At 44.5% G+C, this 19,334-nt stretch overlaps 1 protein-coding gene across 1 annotated transcript in view; it reads right to left on the bottom strand.

The window, feature by feature from the left end:
* The window catches only part of map3k2 (mitogen-activated protein kinase kinase kinase 2), a 67,846-nt gene extending 51,101 nt beyond the window's left edge, over window positions 1-16,745 (bottom strand). The window contains exons 1-3 of the mRNA XM_067986960.1: window positions 16,627-16,745; window positions 6,373-6,446; window positions 5,574-5,692 (exon numbers count right to left, since the gene is read on the bottom strand). Coding sequence (XP_067843061.1) covers window positions 5,574-5,692; window positions 6,373-6,376 — 123 coding nt within the window. The 5' untranslated portion in view covers window positions 6,377-6,446; window positions 16,627-16,745. The remainder of the gene's footprint in view (window positions 1-5,573; window positions 5,693-6,372; window positions 6,447-16,626) is intronic.
* Between the last annotated feature and the right edge of the window lie 2,589 nt (window positions 16,746-19,334).

Below are 19,334 nucleotides of genomic sequence, written 5' to 3'. Positions count from 1 at the left end.
ACTAAAGGTGGGACACAGATGGAAAAGGCCATAGAGGCAAAAGGGATCTTGTGTATTTTTATACATGGGGCATTGAATATAAAAGCGAGGAAGTGATGTGGAAGGTGCACAAGGCATTAGGTGTAGTACTGCACAGTTGGTTATGGGAAGAATATTAGAACCAATATAGGGAGAGGTCAGAACCATAGAAAAGATACAGCACAGAAGGGGGCCATTTGGCCCATCGTGTCCGCACCAGCTCGAAGAACAACCAGGTGCCCATTCTAATCCCACCTTCCAGCACTCGGTCTGTAGCCCTGCAGCTTACAGCACTTTAGGTGAAGGTCCAGGTACTTTTTAAAAGAGTTGAGGGTCCCTGCCTCTACCACCAATTCAGGCAGTGAATTCCACACACCCACCACCCTCTGGGTAAAAAAGTTTTTCCTCATGTCCCCTCTAATTCTTCCACCAATCAGCTTAAATCCATGTCCTCTAGTTCTTGAACTCTCCGCTAGGGGAAACAGGTACTTCCTGTCTACTCTATCTGGGCCCCTCATAATTTTGTACACCTCAATCAAGTCTCCCCTCAGCCTCCACTGCTCCAAGGAAAACAACCCCAGCCTATGCCATCTCTCCTCGTAGCTGCAATTTTCAAGCCCTGGCAACATCCTTGTAAATCTTCTCTGCACTCTCTCCACAGCAATTATGTCCTTCCTGTAATGTGGTGACCAGAACTGCGCACAATACTCCAGCTGTGGCCTGACCAGCGTTTTATACAGTTCCATCATTACATCCCTGCTTTTGTATTCTATACCTCAGCTAATAACAGAAAGCATTCCGTATGCCTTCTTCACAACCTTATCTACCTGTACTTTCACCTTCAGGGACCTGTGCACATGCACTCCAAGGTCTCTCACTTCCTCTACCCCTCTCAATATATTTCCGTTTACTGCGTATTCCCTTTTACTGTTTGCCCTCCCTAAGTGCATTACCTCACACTTCTCCGGGTTGAACTCCATTTGCCACTTTTCCGCCCACTCCACCAACCCATTGATATCTTCTTGGAGTCTACAGCTATCATCTTCACTATCAACTACACAGCCAATTTTTGTGTCATCTGCAAATTTGCTCCTACATTCAAGTCCAAATCATTAATATATACCACAAACTGCAAAGGACCCAACACTGAGCCCTGTGGCACACCACTGGAAACAGATTTCCATTCGCAAAGACATCCATCGACTTTTATCCTTTGTTTCCTGTTACTGAGTCAATTTGGATCCAATTCGCCACATTTCCCTGTATCCCATGGGCTTTTACCTTTCTGACCAGTCTGCCATGTGGGACCTTGTCAAATGCCTTACTAAAATCCATGTAGACAACATCCACTGCATTATCCTCATCAATCCTCCTTGTCACTTCCTCAAAGAATTCAATCAGATATGTAAGGCATGACCTTCCCTGAACAAATCCATGCTGACTATCCCTGATTAAACCATGCCTTTCCAAGTGACAGTTTATCCTATCTCTCAGTATTGATTCTAATAGTTTGCCCACCACGGAGGTAAGACTGACCGGCCTATAATTGTTCGGCCTTTCCCTCGTACCCTTTTTAAACAATGGTACATTTGCAGTCTTCCAGTCCTCCGGTACCTCCCCTGTATCTAGTGAGGATTGGAAAATGATCCTCAGAGCATCCGCTATTTCCTCCCTTCAATAGCCTAGGAAACAATCCATCCGGCCCTGGTGACTTATCAACTTTCATGGATTCCAGCCCCTCTAGTACTTCCTCTCTTGTTATGTTTACCTTATCCAATACTTCACACCTCTCCTCTTCAACTACTACGTCCAGATCATCCCTTTCCCTTGTGAATACGGAGACAAAATATTCATTTAAAACCAGACCCACATCCTCTGCTTCTACACACAAGTTACCCTCATCATCCCTGATAGGTCCCACCTTTTCCTTAGCTATCCTCTTGTTCTTAATGTACTGATAAAACATCTTTGGGTTTTCTTTACTCTTACGAGCTAATATTTTTTCATGCCCTCTCTTTGTTTTCCTTATTTCCTTTTTTACGTCATCCCTGTACTTTCTATACTCCTCTAGGCTTTCTGCAGTATTTAGTTTTCTGTGACAGTCGTAAGCTTTCTTTATCTGCTTTATCTTGCCCCGTATACTACTAGTCAACCAGGGGGCTCTAAGACAAGAGTTAGAGTCATGAAGGAAAACTCGAAAAATTAGGGCCAATTTCACTGGATCAGATAAGGTTTTGGGGAAATTTAAAATCGAGGTTTTCCACATTATGAACAATTTTGAGAGGGTTAATAGTGAACATTGGGCGAATCGGTGATGGGGGGAGGGCAGAGAAAGACATTCTCCACCCCCACAGAACACTGTACCACAAGCGGCTATTGAGGCAGAGACCACAACATAAATTTGAAAAGGAATTGGAGAAGTATTCGAAAAGGGAAGAATATAAAAGAATACAAGCCAGGGTTAGGGAAATGGATCTCGGGTGGACAGCCTCAGCTAAATAGTTGGCAGCAGCACAGACACAATGGGCATGATTTTGACCCTCGAGCCGGGAGGGGGGGATTAAATTGTGGGCAGGAAACCCAGAAGTAGGGGCTGGTCTCAGTCAGATGGGAGAGCAGCCAAGGAGACATGTTCAGGTAAGTCTTTGATTGTATGGATTGGGGGGACGGGGACATAAGTAGCGGGATCGGGGGTCATCGCGGGGGTCCATGATGGTTGGGGGGGGATTGGTTTCAGGGATTTGCGATCGTTGGGGAGTCAGTGCAGGTAGGCTTGTTGGGCCTGGGGGGAGCACTCCTGCTCCTCCCGGGCCCACGAGCTATGCCAAAAAGGCACTTTCCTGCAGGTTCAAGGCGTGAAGGAGAAGACCCGAGAATCCCGGCCCCCAGGAGTCGAAATTGCAAAACCTGTAAAAATGGAGGCTCGCAGCCTCCTTGAAAGGTTTTAGTGACTAACCTGTCTCTTGGGAGCAGGTTGGTCTCCTGCCCCGGCGAAAACTGGAAATGGGCGTGATAGAGTCATAGAGTCATAGAGTTATACAGCACGGATAGAGGCCCTTCGGCCCATCGTGTCCGCGCCGGCCATCAAGCCCTGTCTACTCTAATCCCATATTCCAGCATTTGGTCCGTAGCCTTGTATTCTATGGCATTTCAAGTGCTCATCCAAATGCTTCTTGAATGTTGTGAGGGTTCCTGCCTCCACAACCCTTTCAGGCAGTGAGTTCCAGACTCCAACCACCCTCTGGGTGAAAAAGTTCTTTCTCAAATCCCCTCTAAACCTCCCGCCTTTTACCTTGAATCTATGTCCCCTTGTTATAGAACCCTCAACGAAGGGAAAAAGCTCCTTAGTATCCATCCTATCTGTGCCCCTCATAATTTTGTACACCTCAATCATGTCCCCCCTCAGCCTCCTCTGCTCCAAGGAAAACAAACCCAATCTTCCCAGTCTCTCTTCATAGCTGAAGCGCTCCAGCCCTGGTAACATCCTGGTGAATCTCCTCTGCACCCTCTCCAAAGCGATCACATCCTTCTTGTAGTGTGGCGACCAGAACTGCACACAGTACTCCAGCTGTGGCCTAACCAGTGTTTTATACAGCTCCATCATAACCTCCTTGCTCTTATATTCTATGCCTCGGCTAATAAAGGCAAGTATCCCATATGCCTTCTTTACCACCTTATCTACCTGTTCCGCCGCCTTCAGGGATCTGTGAACTTGCACACCAAGATCCCTCCGACCCTCTGTCTTGCCTAGGGTCCTCCCATTCATTGTGTATTCCCTTGCCTTGTTAGTCCCTCCAAAGTGCATCACCTTGCACTTTTCCGGGTTAAATTCCATTTGCCACTGTTCCGCCCATCTGACCAACCCATCCATATCGTCCTGCAGACTGAGGCTATCCTCCTCGCTATTTACCACCCTACCAATTTTTGTATCATCAGCGAACTTACTGATCATACCTTTTACATTCATATCCAAGTCATTAATGTAGACCACAAACAGCAAGGGACCCAGCACAGATCCCTGTGGTACCCCACTGGCCACAGGCTTCCAGTCACAAAAACAACCTTCGACCATCACCCTCTGCCTTCTGCCACTAAGCCAGTTTTGTATCCAAAGTGCCAAGGCACCCTTGATGGAGGCAGGTTAGGGGTAGGTCTGAAATGGTTGCGATTTTGAATACCCCTCCAACCCCAACCCACCCGTTTTTCAATGTTAAAATCATGCCCAATTAATCAAATTGCCTCCTGTGCTTTCAACTCGATGATTCTAACCTAGGGCTTTATTTAGAAATTACATTTTGAACTCTGCAACATTACGGTGAAGAGCTGACAGCTACAAGCCTGTCACAGATTGTGGGAGCAATGTGAAGTGATTAATTAAAAGGTACCGTACAAGAATATTGGTTTAACAACAGTGTGTTGGCATAAGTGGAATTTTCCCCCCAGTGGAAGGGTAAAGTGTTCTGGAGGGAGGTGCACAGTGGTGTTCCCCAGGAGTTGGTGCTGGGACAACTGCTTTTCCTGATATATATTAATGTCTTGATCTTGGGTGTACAGGGCACAATTTCAAAATTTGCAGATGACAAAATTTGGAAGGGCAGTGAACAGTGAGGGGCATAGTGATAGACTTCAAGGGGACACAGACAGGCTGGTGGCATGGGCGACTCGTGGCAGATGAAATTTAACGCAGAAAAATGCGAAGTGATACAATTCGGTAGGAAGAACGAGGAGAGACAATATAAACTTGAGGGTTCAACTCTAAAAGGGGTACAGGAACAGAGAGATCTGGGGGTATATGAGCACAAATCGTTGAAGATGGCAGGGCAGGTTGAGAAAGCGGTTAAAAAAAATACGGGATCCTGGGCTTTATAAATAGAGACACAGAGTACAAAAGTATGGAAGTCATGATGAATCTTTATAAAACACTGGGGCGGCCACAACTGGAGTATTGTGTCCAGTTCTGGGCACCGCACTTTAGGAAAGATGTGAAGGCCTTAGAGAGGGTGCAGAAGAGATTTACTAGAACAATTCCAGGGATGAGGGACTTCAGCTACATGGACAGACTGGAGAAGCTGGGGTTGTTCTCCTTGGAACAGAGACGGTTGCGAGGTGATTTGATAGAGGTGTTCAAAATCATGAAGGGTCTAGACAGAGTAGATAGAGAGAAACTGTTCCCATTGACGGAAGGGTCAAGAACCAGAGGACATAGATTTAAGGTGATTGGCAAAAGAACCAAAGGTGACATGAGGAAAAACTTCTTTTTTTTTTACACACAGCGAGTGGTTATGATCTGGAATGCACTGCCCGAGGGGGTGGTGGAGGCAGATTCAATCATGGCCTTCAAAATGGAACTGGATAAGTAATTGAAAAGAAAAAATTTGCAGGGCTATGGGGAAAGGGCGGGGTAGTGGGACTAGCTGGATTGCTCCTGCATGGAGCCAGCGCGGACTCGATGGGCTGAATGGCCTCTATCCATGCTGTAACCATTCTATGATTCTAGTAGAGGGGCTCAATGCACTAGAGAAACCTGTAACAACTGTGCTTCACTTCACACATACCTGATTATTGGACGACGCAGCCTTAGGTTTCCCTGTATCGTGCAATGATAGGAGAGGGCGACTAGCCATGTGGAGCACAGCCAGATCTTGCATGATGGAGTGAAGAGCTTGCTGCTCATCTACAAAACAAATCAGATTTCAAAAAAATGAAAGTAACCGTCACTGCTATCATCGCCTCTTGAACATATTCATACTGTGTGTTTTATTGGCCTTCCCTTGGTGTGAAGCCATCCTGGCTGAACTTCCTACATAGTCTTAATCTGTCAATTTAAAAATAATGTCTTCTAGTTTTTGCACCCTTTGTCAGCGTGAACAAATTATTCAGATCAGTTGTATCTATGCCCTACATCTATGTATTAAAATCAGTATGTTCTGTCATCTTTCAATTCAAAAGTAGTATGTCAATGGTGTGCCCATGAGTTTCTCAAAGATAATCGTGTCCACGTCTGGTGATGCCTGTCCTGTCACATTTTTAATAGGATGTCCCCAGTAATGTGACAGCCCACATCAACAGGATAGTTTAAGAACAGTTTTCGGTCTGCCTGCAATTCCACACTCTGACCACCTGGGCCACGCTGCAGATCACCAGATTCCTCACCTCGGCTCCAAATCACTGCCAGCTTCAATTTTTACTACACGAGACAAGCACTTTTTGTTTTTTCCCTCTCGTTAAGGTTATCTCGGGCCACTACTTCCAGCCCTGGCCTGGTTCTACTCGGTCACCTCCAAATCTCCTCCTTTCCAACAAAAGATCAACTCTCTTCGATGGGAAACAAACACAAACAAGCACTCAACTCACCCATACTGGCAGCAAGCTGGCCAATTGGACGTTTAACGGACAGATGATTCTCCCATCAACAATCTGGGTTTTACCTAAAAAATAAAATGAAGAAAACCTGGCTGTTTTAGTTTTGCATTCAAGCATATCGAACAGCACAACAAATCCCCTGACATCTCCCCAACTCATTTTATATGGGACCTTTGCAGCCAATTAACAGAGGGCACATTCATTCCATCAGTATGAACCCAAATCCCAGAAGTGAAAGGCTAGAGTCTATCCCAGGCCGCCACTCAGTCCCCAAGGACTTGGATATTTCATGAAAGGGTAAAGGGCTGAGACATTTCAAAAAGCAGAACGGATTTGCCCGTCATCGGCAGGGATCAGGTCAGACCATTTCCAAAGGCACATTGTCAGAGGTGCTAATTACCCAGGACATACGCCAATCCAGTTGGTTCCCATGCCGGCCATAATCGAGCGTTTAGGAAATAAACCTCCCGGGACAATAAAAATGCAATTTATTTTTATATAAAAGGTGCACAAGAGAAACTGGATGAAAAAAAAAGACAAAATTCAAATACCGCATAAAAGAGTAAAAGAAAATCCGCAAAATACCTGGGGAAGCACATACACAAATCTTTGAAGGTGGCAGGACAAGTTGATGAAGCTATTTAAAAAGCATATGGGATCCTTGGCTTTATAGATAGAGGCATAGAGTACAAAAGCAAGGAAGTTATGCTAAACCTTTATAAAACACTGGTCAGGCCTCAGCTGGAGTAGTGTGTTCAATTCTGGGCACCACACTTTAGGAAGGATGTCAGAGACCCCCATGCTCTCTCTGCAAAGCTGTCTATGTTCCATGTCAGACAGGAAAGTGACTCGAAGGAACATGTTACCAGAGTAACCCTTGCAAAAACGGTGAAGGATCTGCTCCCTCCCAATAAGGGAAACACCAAGCCCCTGGTGTTAAGGGAGAGAACCACAATTCATTTTTGGAATGCCATATGGAGGTAATACCAGGTCTCAGAATCCCTGCAAACAAAACTGACTCTATGCAAGAACCGTGTTCCCTACTTTATAAGCAATTCTGCCTACACTAGTCTTCCAGACGAAAGGAGCCCACATCTTCTGGCAGAGTAAGAACACAGCCAATTAACAAAGCAAGCTTCTCTTCCCGCTCCAGCACCGTTACCTCTGGAGTCTCCCAATGATCTATCCTTGGCCCCATTCCTTTTCCTCATCTACATGCTGCCCCCTCAGCGACATCATCCGAAAACACGTTAGATTCCACACATATGCTGAGGACACCCTACTCTGCCTCAACGCAAACTCTCTCAACCCCTCCACTGTCTCTGATTTGTCACGCTGCCTGTCCGACATCCAGTGATGAATGAGCTGAAATTTCCTCCAATTAAATATTGGGAAGACGAAAGCCATTGTCTTCAGCCCCCACCACAAACTCCGTTCCCTAGACAATGATTCCATCCCCCTCCCTGGCCACTGTCTGAGGCTGAACCAGACCGTTCGTAACCTTGGTGTCCTATTTGACCCTGAGCTGAACTTCTGACCCCATATCTGCTCCATTACCACGACCACCTCCTTCCATCCTCGTAACATCGCCCGTCACTGCCCCTGCCTCAGCTCATCTGCTGCTGAAACCCTCATCCATGCTTTTGTTACCTCCAGACTCAACTATTCCAATCCTCTCCTGGCTGGCCTCCCAACTTCCACCCTCCATAAACTTCAGCTGATCCAAAGCTCTGCTGCCCGTATCCTAACTCGCACCAAGTCCCGTTCACCCATCACCCCTGAGCTCACTGACCTACATTAGGCTCCCAGTCCCAGAAACGCATCAAATTTAAAACTCTCATCCTTGTGTTCAAATCCCTCCATGGCCTTGCCTCTCCCCATCTCTGCAACCTCCTCCAGCTGTAAACCCAAGATCTCTGCGCTCCTCCAGTTCTTACCTCTTTTGCATCCCCGATTTCCTTCGCCCCTCCATCGGAGGCCGTACCAACAACTGTCTAGGCCTTAAGCTCTGGGATTCCCTCCTTAAACCTCTCCACCTCTCTCATCTCCTTTGACGCTCCTTAAAACCTACCTCTTCGACCAAGTTTTTGGTCACCTGTCCTAATCTCTCCATGTGCCTTGGTGTCAAATTTTGTCTGATAACGTTCCTGTGAAGCGCCTTGGAACGTTTTACTACATTAAAGGCACTATATAAATGCAAGTTGTTATGTTCAGGCTAAACCTATCGATTTACAAGACTGTAATTATTGGAGGTTCAAAAAGCAACACAGCAGAATCAGCAATACACATGCTTAACTTATGAACTACTTCAAATTGGTGCGAAAATAAAGCATCCAAATTTTATCCCTTTTCAGAATCTTTTAAGTGAGTCGGTCCAGAGCATAAGGAGACCGCAACTCGGCCCTACAGACTTCCTCCTCATGGCCAAAACGTGGAGAACGTATGTGAGAGAAACAGGTCCCAAAGAATAGAGAATGCCAGCTGCACTGCACTTCTCCATCTCGAGGCATTCCACACCTTACACACTGGGCATACTAACGCTACGAAACTCAATTTCAGACTTCAGGTAAACAGGGCATGAATTGCCAACTCCCAGTGTTAGGCGTGAACTAGTGACCTGCGAACGCTGACTTGCAAGTCAAAGATCTTGGTCTCGAGAACAACTCTTAGTGACCATTCTGCATCTGCATGCTTCGCACCCAACCAGCATTTCAAAACCAGGGGAGAATTCACGATGCACTTATGACGTGTACTAATTCCTCCTCCATCCCCAGCAAACTGGCCGATAGAGTTGGATAGCTCCGGTGCATTGCTTAAACTCACTTTCTCTGTCTCACACAAACAGTAGAACAAATCCTTTCAGGAAGCAACTAACAGAGTTTTATTTTGAATTAACAATCAGAATTTACAATGAGCTTCTGCAAAGATCAATCAACATTAAAACCGGATCACAAGAAACGATGGCTTCAGGGTGCATTTATGCACCAACCTTTGCATCTCCAGTTTCCTAAAGCCGATGTGTAATCAGCGATTCCGTGGTGGCCTGACAATAGATCTCGCTAGAACACAGATACTGAAACCCGGTGAACGCAGTCTTCTGGAGTTCGAGTTCAATGGTGCACAGTACGACCAGGGGTCATACCCAGAACACCACAGCATCAGAATGTCAAAAGACTCCCAACTGATTTCAAAACTAGAAGACAGATCGGGGGTGGGGGAAAACAGCCAGTGTAAATCCCCTCTCCGAAACCATAGCAAACGCAAACAACTGACTCTTGGTTCTCTTGAGGAATTGGGGTATAATGACATTGTGGTCCCGGGCTAGAAACCCAGACGATGAGTTCCAATCCCACCAGGGCAAATTGTGAAATTGAATTCGATAAGCTTGGTAACTTGTAGAATAGCACCAGGAAATAAACATGCAGTTTTGTTGAGTTCTCCCTGGTGTCCTGGCCAATATTTATCCCTCAACCAACATCATCAAAACAGATCGTCTAGTTATTTATCACATTGCTATTTGTGGGATCTTGCTGTGCGCAAATTGGCTGCCACGTTCCCTACATTACAACAGTGACTGCACTTCAAAAGTACTTCATTGGTTATAAAGCGCTTTGGGTCGTCCTGAGGTCATGGGAGGCACCTATAAATGCAGGTATTTCATTCTTTAAAAAAATGACGGTGTAACTGTACCCTTACTTACACTTATCCAGGACTTATAAACCACAAATCTCCTTACCTCCCTCAGTCTTTCTTTCTTCCTATAATCTTCAGCTTTTATAAATCAAGGTCTGCATTCACCGAATCGCTGGTTTCTGATTTAATCTGTTGAGTCTTTTACTCTATTCAATCTTGGCCGTGTCCTGTGCTATGGACCATCTGTTTACTTTCTTAATTAAAATTAAAAAGTGGACAATTGACCACTTACAGATGATTTAGCAGGGCCAGTCAGTGCAACAGCAGTTACCAAAGCTGGAGTGTCCAGCAAAGTTCAGGACTGGTTGATGGAGCAAGCAAAATCAAAGCCAACGATGCTTTCAGTATCAGCATTGGAGCCACAGATTGTGCTAGTGCAGCCTTTTCCCACATGAGATTTGTGATGGCAGAGGACATAGAATGGTACCAGGGATGAGGGGCTTCAGTTATGTGGAGAGACTGGAGAAGCTGGGGTTGTTCACCTTTAGAACATGGAAGGTTAAGGGGAGATTCGATAGGGGTGTTCAAAATCATCAACGGTTTTGATAGAGTGAGTAAGGAGAAACTGTTTCCAGTGGCAGAAGGAGCGGTGACCAGAGGACACAGATAAGGTGATTGTCAAAAGAACCAGAGGCGACATGAGGCAACATTTTTTTTTTAACGCAGCAAGTTGTTATGATCTGGAATGCACTGCCTGAAAGGGCGGTGGAAGCAGATTCAATAGTAACTTTCAAAAGGGAATTGGATAAATACTTGAAGGGAAAAATTTTTACAGGGATATGGGGAAAGAGCTGGGGAACGAGATTAATTGGATAGCTCTTTCAAAGAGCTGGCACAGGCACGATGGGTTTGCAAAAACTGTCAGTGAGTCTTCCTCTGCCACATATTGGTGTTGGTTGGTGCCAAGTTGCAAGTATCTGCTGCTGAATCCCTCATCCGTGCCTTTGTTACCTCTAGACTCGATTCGTCCAATGCTCTCCTTGCCGGTATCCCACCTTCCGTAAATCGCACCAAGTCCCATTCACCCATCACCCACTGTGCTCGCTGACCTACATTGGCTCCCAGTTCGGTAATGACTCGATTTAAAAATTCTCAATCTTGTTTTCAGATCTCTTCATGGCCTCGCCCCTCCCTACCTCTGTAGCCTCCTCCAGCCCTACAACCCTCTGAGCGCTCTGCACTCCTCCAATTCTTGCCTCTTGCCCATCCCCGATTTCCATCTCCCACCATTGGCAGCCGTGCCTTCAGCTGCCTAGGCCCTAAACTCTAGAATTCCCTCCCTAAACCTCCCAGCCTTCCTACCTCTTTTAAAAGGTGCTCCTTAAAACCTAGCTCTTTGACCAAGCCTTTGATCACCTGGACTATTATCTCCTTGTATGGCTCAGCGTCAAATTTTGTTTGATAATCGCTCCTGTGAAGTGCCTTGGGACGTTTTACTATGTTAAAGGTGCTTATATAATTGTAAGTTTTTGTATCTGCACGAGGCTGGAGGGATAGCTCAAGCAAAGAACTCGAAAGCATTACCTACACGTGGGTTAAAGACTTGAACGGTTGCGCCACTTTTTTTAGCTCTGGTGTTTGATGATACCACACTAGCAGTGGAACCATAGAAGCTGAAGAGTTTTGTGACTTTAACTGAAGGAGGTTGAGAGTCCCATGGGACCCCAATGCCTTCTCTCCAGTCTCTAGAGTCAACATGGTTGTTACTCACTCGTGAAATTTCTTGGTGCACCATGTTCATGTTTAATTGCTCCCTAAACCAATTTATTTTTCTGAGCTGGAAATGCAGGAAGCACAGCACAAGGTTTGTGAATTTGAAAGAACAAATGTCAAACAAACACTCTCATCAATGCAGCAAACAAAACCATGACAAGAAGCCCTTAACCTGCGTTTGCAGGAGAAATCACACTTCTGTAAGTTGAGCAACACTGGCAAACAACACAAGTAACTACTGTGGTTACTGCTCACCTGCAGGGCTATGGGGTATTCAACAGATCTTAAAAGTGGCACCAGGCACCAACCAGAACCAGAATTATTTATCCAGTGTAGGACCAGGCCCACAGCCATCCTCAGTTAACAGACACTGGGTGTCCAGTAAAACAAATTGCACATCAGCCAATAATAGGGTATTGAAGTTTTCATTTTGAAAGTCTTCATTGAAAACTAAACTGAAAAGTTCTCAAACTTTTCCAGAACTTCTGTAAAAGAACGGACCCACAAGGCTAAATCAATGAACTTTTGGAGAAAATCCTAAACTGTTGGCAACAGAAGAAAACCAAAGTATGGACTCAGAACAGGGCCTTATTGTATGATGGAAAACATATTTCCTGAAAATACATTGTTCCAACAGGAACTTTGCACCAATGTGTCAAAATGATTCCTCCCTCACTCCTTTGGACCAAGCCTGAAATTTGACCTAATTGTACAATCTAATGGATGAATTTTTATATTCATTTTCGACAAGCTGTACATCTCAATTTTAAGTTTCAAATGATCATCCAGCAATAGTTTTCTGCTAAAAGTCATAACTTAAGTGTACCCTTCCATCACACTCAATGCATCTTACATATATGCAAGTGGGTCTTAAATAGTCTGCAAATGAGATCAATAATGTTCAGAGTTGTTTCAAGCATCACTGATGTGGAAATGAATGAAATAAATTGAAGTCTACTTTTTTCTTCTAATCAATGGTTATAATTTCACCAACCTCACTACATTATACTTTTCAATGCAATATTGCGATGGGCACACAAACTCAGAACATAAGAGATAGGAGCAGGAGTAAGCCACTTGGTCCTTCAAGCCTGCTCCGCCATTCAATGAGATCATAGCTACTCTGATTCTGGCCTCAACTCCACTTTCCCGCCTGTTCCCCATATCCCGACTCCCTTGCTAATCAAAAATTTGTCGGACTCAGCCTTGAATGGATTCAGTGACTCAGCCTCCACCGCTCTTTGCGGCAAAGAATTCCAAAGGTTCACAACCCTGGGAGAAGAAATTCCTCCTCATCTGTCTTAAATGGGCGACCCTTATTCTGAGACTGTACCCCCTAGTTCTAGATTCCCCTATGAGGGGAAACATCCTCTCTGCATTTACCCTGTCAAGTCCCCCCAGAATCTTACATGTTTCAATAAGGTCGCCTCTCATTCTTCTAAACTCCAGTGAGTATAGGCCCAACCTGCTCACTCTTTCCTCATAAGAAAACCCTTCCATACCCGGAATCGACCTAGTGAACCTTCTCTGAACCACCTCCAATGCAAGTATATCCTTCCTTAAATAAGGGCACCAAAACTGTACGCAGTACTCCAGGTGTGGTCTCACCAGCACCCTGAACAGCTGTAGCAAGACTTCCCTGCTTTTATACTCCACCCCCCTTGAAATAAAGGCGAGTATTCCATTTGCCTTCCCAATTTACCTGCTGCACCCATGCGCTAACTTTTTGTATTTCATGTATGAGGACACCCAAATCCCTCTGTACTGCAGCATTCTGTAGTCTGTCTCCATTTGTATAATAATTTGCTTTTTTATTCTTTCTACCAAAGTGGATGACTTCACATTTTCCCACATTCTATTCCATCTGCCACATTTTTGCCCACTCGCTTAACCTACCTATATCCCTTTGCAGACACTTTGTGTCCTCCTCACAACTTACTTTTCCACCTATCTTTGTATTATCAGCAAATTTGGCCACAGTACACTCGCTCCCTTCATCCAAGTCATTGATATAGATTGTAAATAGTTGAGGCCCCAGCACTGATCCCTGCAGCACCCCACTAGTTACAAATGGCTATCCTGAAAATGATCCCTTTATCCCAACTCTCTATTTTCTGTTAGTTAGCCAATCCTCTATCCATGCCAGTATATTACCCCCAACACCATGATCTCTTATCTTGTGCAGTAACCTTTTATGTGGCACCTTATCGAATGATTTTTGGAAATCCAAATACACTACATCTACTGGTTCCCCTTTATCCACCCTGCCTGTTACTTCCTCAAAAGAACTCAAATAAATTTGTCAGACACGATTTCCCCTTCATAAAACCATGTTGACTCTCCTTGATTTTATTATGAGTCTCCAAATGTCCCGCTATTACTTCCTTAATAATGGATTCTAGCATTTTCCCAATGACAGATGTTAGGCTAACTGGTCTATAGTTACCTGCTTTCTGTCTCACTCCCTTCTTGAATAGGGGTGTTACGTTTGCAGTTTTCCAATCCGCTGGAACCTTTCCAGAATCTAGTGAATTCTAGAAGATTACAACCAATGCATCCACTATCTCTGTAGCCACTTCTTTTAAGACCCTCGGATGCAAGCCATCAGGTCCAGGGGACTTGTCAGCCTTTAGACCCATTAGTTTATCTAGTACTTTTTCTCTAGTGATAGTGATTGTTTTTAGTTCTTACCTCCCCTATGCCCCTTGATTTTCTACTATTATTGGTATGTTATTAGTGTCTTCTACTGTGAAGACAGATACAAAATACCTGTTCAATTCCTCTGCCATTTCCTTGTTTTTCCATTATTATTTCCCCAGTCTTATCCTCTAAGAGACCGATACTTACTTTAATTACTCTCTTCCTTTTTATATACACTTGTAAAAGCTCTTACTGTCAGTTTTTATATTTCTTGCTATAGAACAAAGTTTTGCAATAGTTATTTACATAACCAATAATGTAAGAGCCCCTTTCAAGTGTCATTCTCAACATTATCATCCTGCTCTTCAGTGGGGGGGGGGGGGGGGGGGGGGTGCGGGCGGTGGTGTCTGGTCAGGGTGCTCTGGCCATCATGAGTGTGGAGCAGGCTTGATGGATCAGCTGGTCTTTTCCTGCCCATCAATTTTGTATGTTTGTAGTGCCTAACAACTTATCAATCATCCTCACTTGCTTGATTGCTATGGGTTTGTAACTGGCACAGCTCAGTACACTTTTAGCTTGTTAGTAAGGCATGGAAAAGCCAGGCATCTTGTACAACAGTAATTTCAAGACACCCTCAGGTGCTGGTGCCTCATCCATCCAGTCAATTGCAAAACTTTTCTCATCATTGTCCGTTTCTCTACACCAGTCATGATCAACTGCACATTCGCTGTCAGGGGAATTGTCAACACAGATTCCAGCCTGATGGTTGGCGTAGAGATAGTGCTTTGTACAAGCATTCAGCAGGAGACAGAAACTGGTCGCAATCAACAGTATCCCTCTTGGAACAGATGGACCTGTAACTTAATTAGCTGACATAACCTGGCAACAAACTAATTTCCGTGGGACAAAAGGGTTTTACCTCAGATTAACTGCCACCCACCCCAATCAAACAGCAGAGCAGCAGTGGGAGGTACTTAAATAGAAGTCAGATAAGGTCCAAGTTAATACATTCTGATTAGAAGTAATGGGGATACGTCAAAGGCTGGAGGAACATAGAAATACAGGAATATTTGGGAGAGGAAAAGACTCCTGCGGTCCATCCGGCTGGTTGCAGTGAGTAGGAAATATCATATCCGATAATGCATCCCATAGTCTTCTTTCAAATTTATCTCCAGGTTCTTATCCAAACCCCTCATGAATTTGCTGATACAAATCAGCCCCCATTGCCTCCGACAGTCCATTCCCTACATTCACCATCTTCTGCGTAAAGTGGTTAAATCTAAATGTTTTTTCCATCCTTCCTCTACGTTGAAGGCTACGCCCCCTTGTTGTAGAACTTCTGACTATGTTAAAAATACCGACATTAACCTTTAGGATCTTGAGTACTTCAATAGATCATCCATGAGCCTTCCCTTCTCCAGCACAAATATTCCCAGTTTGTGCAGCCTCTCCCCTTAACTCGGCTATCAATTTAGTTGCTCCTCACTGCACCCTCTCCAATGTCTGGATGTCTCTCATAATAGGGCAACCAAAAGGCTCCAAGTTATAGCAAAAATTAGATTAAAATTGGCAAACGATAAATATAGGAAGATAACGCAGAAGAAAACTACGAGAAATATTAATATCGGAGTGACTACTGACACCTCGCATCCCCAACTTAGGTTTGGGTTATTAGTTAGGGTTTAGAATTAGGTATGGTTGGGTGGAGTTAGGGTTTCGGAGATATGGTATTGTTTGCTCTATGTGAGATCTGTGCGGACATCTGCACAGTTATCTCTACAATGCCTGCAGAAACTGCTATTGACACTACACACTATGTGTCCTTGTTAATATATACATATGAAGGAAAGCAAAGGGATTAGGAAGATTAAGAGGGAGTATGAAAGACTGGGAGTCAACAAAAGGAGTAACAATGGCTTTTATAAGCATTTCAGTGACAGGATAGTCAAAGGATGAGCCACACCATCTAGAGAGAAAGATGCTGTCTTGTCCTTGAGCGTGACTATGCTCAATACGCCATTCGTAAGGGAATCAAGGGATATGGGGATAGGGCGGGAAAGTGGGGTTGAGGTCAAAGATCAACCATGATTTTATTGAATGGCGGAGCAGACTCGAGGAGCCGTATGGCCTACTCCTGCTTCTATTTCTTATGTACCTCTGTTTTTACAGAGAAAGGTGAATATGAGACTGTAGTAGTACCTGAAGGAGTTGTGGAAGAGCCATTAATGGAGATCAATACTTGCAGTATAATGTTCACCAGGTGTGGACGATATGCATCCAGAATACTGGTGGGTGCTGGGAACCGTGCCAAAGACTGTTGAATCTATGTTTGAGAAAGGGGAAAGGGACAAGTCAAAAAAATTGTAGGCCACTCCGTCTTGCCTCGCATGTGCTTCTGAAGATCACCAATTTCAACCTGCTTTACGGACGTTCAGAAGGACATGGGCCAAGAAACACAAGGGTTAAACAGGGTCAGTCGGCATGGGTTTGTTAAGGGCAGATTGAGGTTCACTAATTTGATTGAGATGTTTGAGGAAATCACAATGTACATCTGCAGTTGGATGTTCGATATGTGGATTTTTTTTTAAGGCGGCATTTGACAAGGTACCTCAAAAAAGGCTCATTATGAAATTGAAAGCACGTGATATTAAAGAGAGAAGTAGCCGCATGGATAAAGGTAACTAGGGGTCAAATTCTATTTAACTAAATGACTTAGACAAAGGCACAAGAGAAATGAGATGAGACCAAATTAGAGGGCATGGCAAACCATGAAGATGCAAGCAGATCACAGGCAGGAGAGAGGAGTTGGTGGATATGTGGCTGATACAGTTCCATGCAGAGAGCTATGAACTAGCACATTTTGGAAAAAAGGAGTACTGTGCACAGTTCTGGTCTCCATATTATAAAAAGGATATAGAGGCATTGGAGAGGCTGCAAAAAAAGATTCACCAGGATGATACCAGAACTGAGAGGATATACTGACCAGGAAAGGCTGAACAGGCTGGGGCTCTTTCTCTAGAAAAAAGACTGAGGGGTGACCTGATGGAGGTCTTTAAGATAATGAAAGGGTTTGATAGGGGAGATGTAGAGAAAATGTTTCCACTTGCGGGGGAGTCCAAAACTAGAGGTCATAAATATAAGATAGTCACTAATAAATCCAATAGGGAATTCAGGAGAAACTTCTTTACCCAAAAGAGTGGTAAGAATGTGGAACGCGCTGCCACAAGGAGTAGTTGAGGCAAATAGCATAGATGTATTTAAGGGGAAGCTAGATAAGCACATGAGGGAGAAAGGAATAGAAGGGTATGCTGATAAGGTTAGATAAAGAAGGGAGGAAGCTCGAATGGAGCATAAACGCCAGCATAGACCAGTCGGGCCGAATGGCCTGTTTCTGTGCTGTAGATCAGAAACTCAACTGAACCAGCCACATAAATAGTGTGGCTACAAAAGCAGGTCAGAGGCTGGGTATTCTGTGCCGAGTGACTCAACTCCTGACTCCCCAAAGCCTTTCCACCATCTACAAGACACAAGTCAAGAGAGTGATGGAATACTCACCACTTGCCTGGATGAGTGCAGCTCCAACAACACTCAAGAAGCTCAACACTATCCAGGACAACGCAGCCCGCTTGATTGATGCCCCATCCACCACCCTAAACATTCACTCCCTCCACCACCGGCGCACAGTGGCTGCAGTGTGTACCATCCACAGGATGCACTGCAGCAACTCGCCAAGGCTTCTTCCACAGCACCTCCCAAACCCGCGACCTCTACCATCTAGAAGGACAAGGGCAGCAGGTGCATGGGAACAACTCCACCTGCACGTTCCCCTCCAAGTCACACACCATCCCGACTTGGAAATATATCGCCGTTCCTTCATCGTCGCTGGGTCAAAATCCTGGAACTCCCTTCCTAACAGCACTGTGGGAGAACCTTCACCACACGGACTGCAGCGGTTCAAGAAGGCGGCTCACCACCACCTTCTCAAGGGCAATTAGGGATGGGCAATAAATGCTGGCCTTGCCAGCGACGCCCACATCCCATGAATGAATAAAAAAACTCAATGAAGTATACTCTAAACATTAAGTTTCTTAAGATCTATCTGTTCCACAACTCTAACGATCCAAGGGTATGATATATAGGCGAGATGGAGACAGACGTTCAAAATTATGAGGAGCTTTCATAGAATCTTACAGCACAGAGAGGCCATTCGGCACATCGTGCCTGTGCCAGCTCTTCAAAAGCTATCCAATTAGTCCCACTCCCCTGCTCTTTCCCCATAGCCCTGCAAACTTTTCCTTCTCAAGTATATATCCAATTCCGTTTTTAAAGTTACTACTTTGATAAAGTAAATTGAGAAAAAAGTATTTCTATTGGTTAGTGAATAACTAATAAAGAGGTAATAGATTTAACATGACAGCCAAAATAACTAAAGGAAAAGGTTAAGAGAATTATTTTTACACACAGAGGGTTGTTAGAACATGGAATGCCTTACCAGAAACAGAGGTAGGAGCAGAATGCATAACAGCTTTTAAAAGGGAGGTTGATAAATATTTGAAAAAGAAAAATTGAAATGGGAATGGGGAACAGGCAGGGGGATGGGACTAAGTGGAGAACTATTTCAAAACAGCCAGTACAGGCACAATGGGACTTCTGTGCTGGAAAATTCTATAATTTCTTCTTTTAAAAAGAGTGTGACTGTAGTTAGAAAAGGTCATTAGGAGGCAAATGGAATTGTGGATTTTATACATGAAGCATCGAAGCAGGAAAGTCATGTTGAATTTGTACAAGACATTGGTTAGACCACAGCTGGGTACCGTGTGCCGGACTGGAGACCCCATTACAGGAAAGATATTAGAACTATGGAAAAGGTACAATGAAGATTTACGAGAATGGGGAGGGTTTAAACT

Source organism: Heptranchias perlo, chromosome 7 (assembly GCF_035084215.1).
Source record: "Heptranchias perlo isolate sHepPer1 chromosome 7, sHepPer1.hap1, whole genome shotgun sequence".
Taxonomy (NCBI): domain Eukaryota; kingdom Metazoa; phylum Chordata; class Chondrichthyes; order Hexanchiformes; family Hexanchidae; genus Heptranchias; species Heptranchias perlo.
This window is presented reverse-complemented; position numbering and strand designations above follow the sequence as displayed.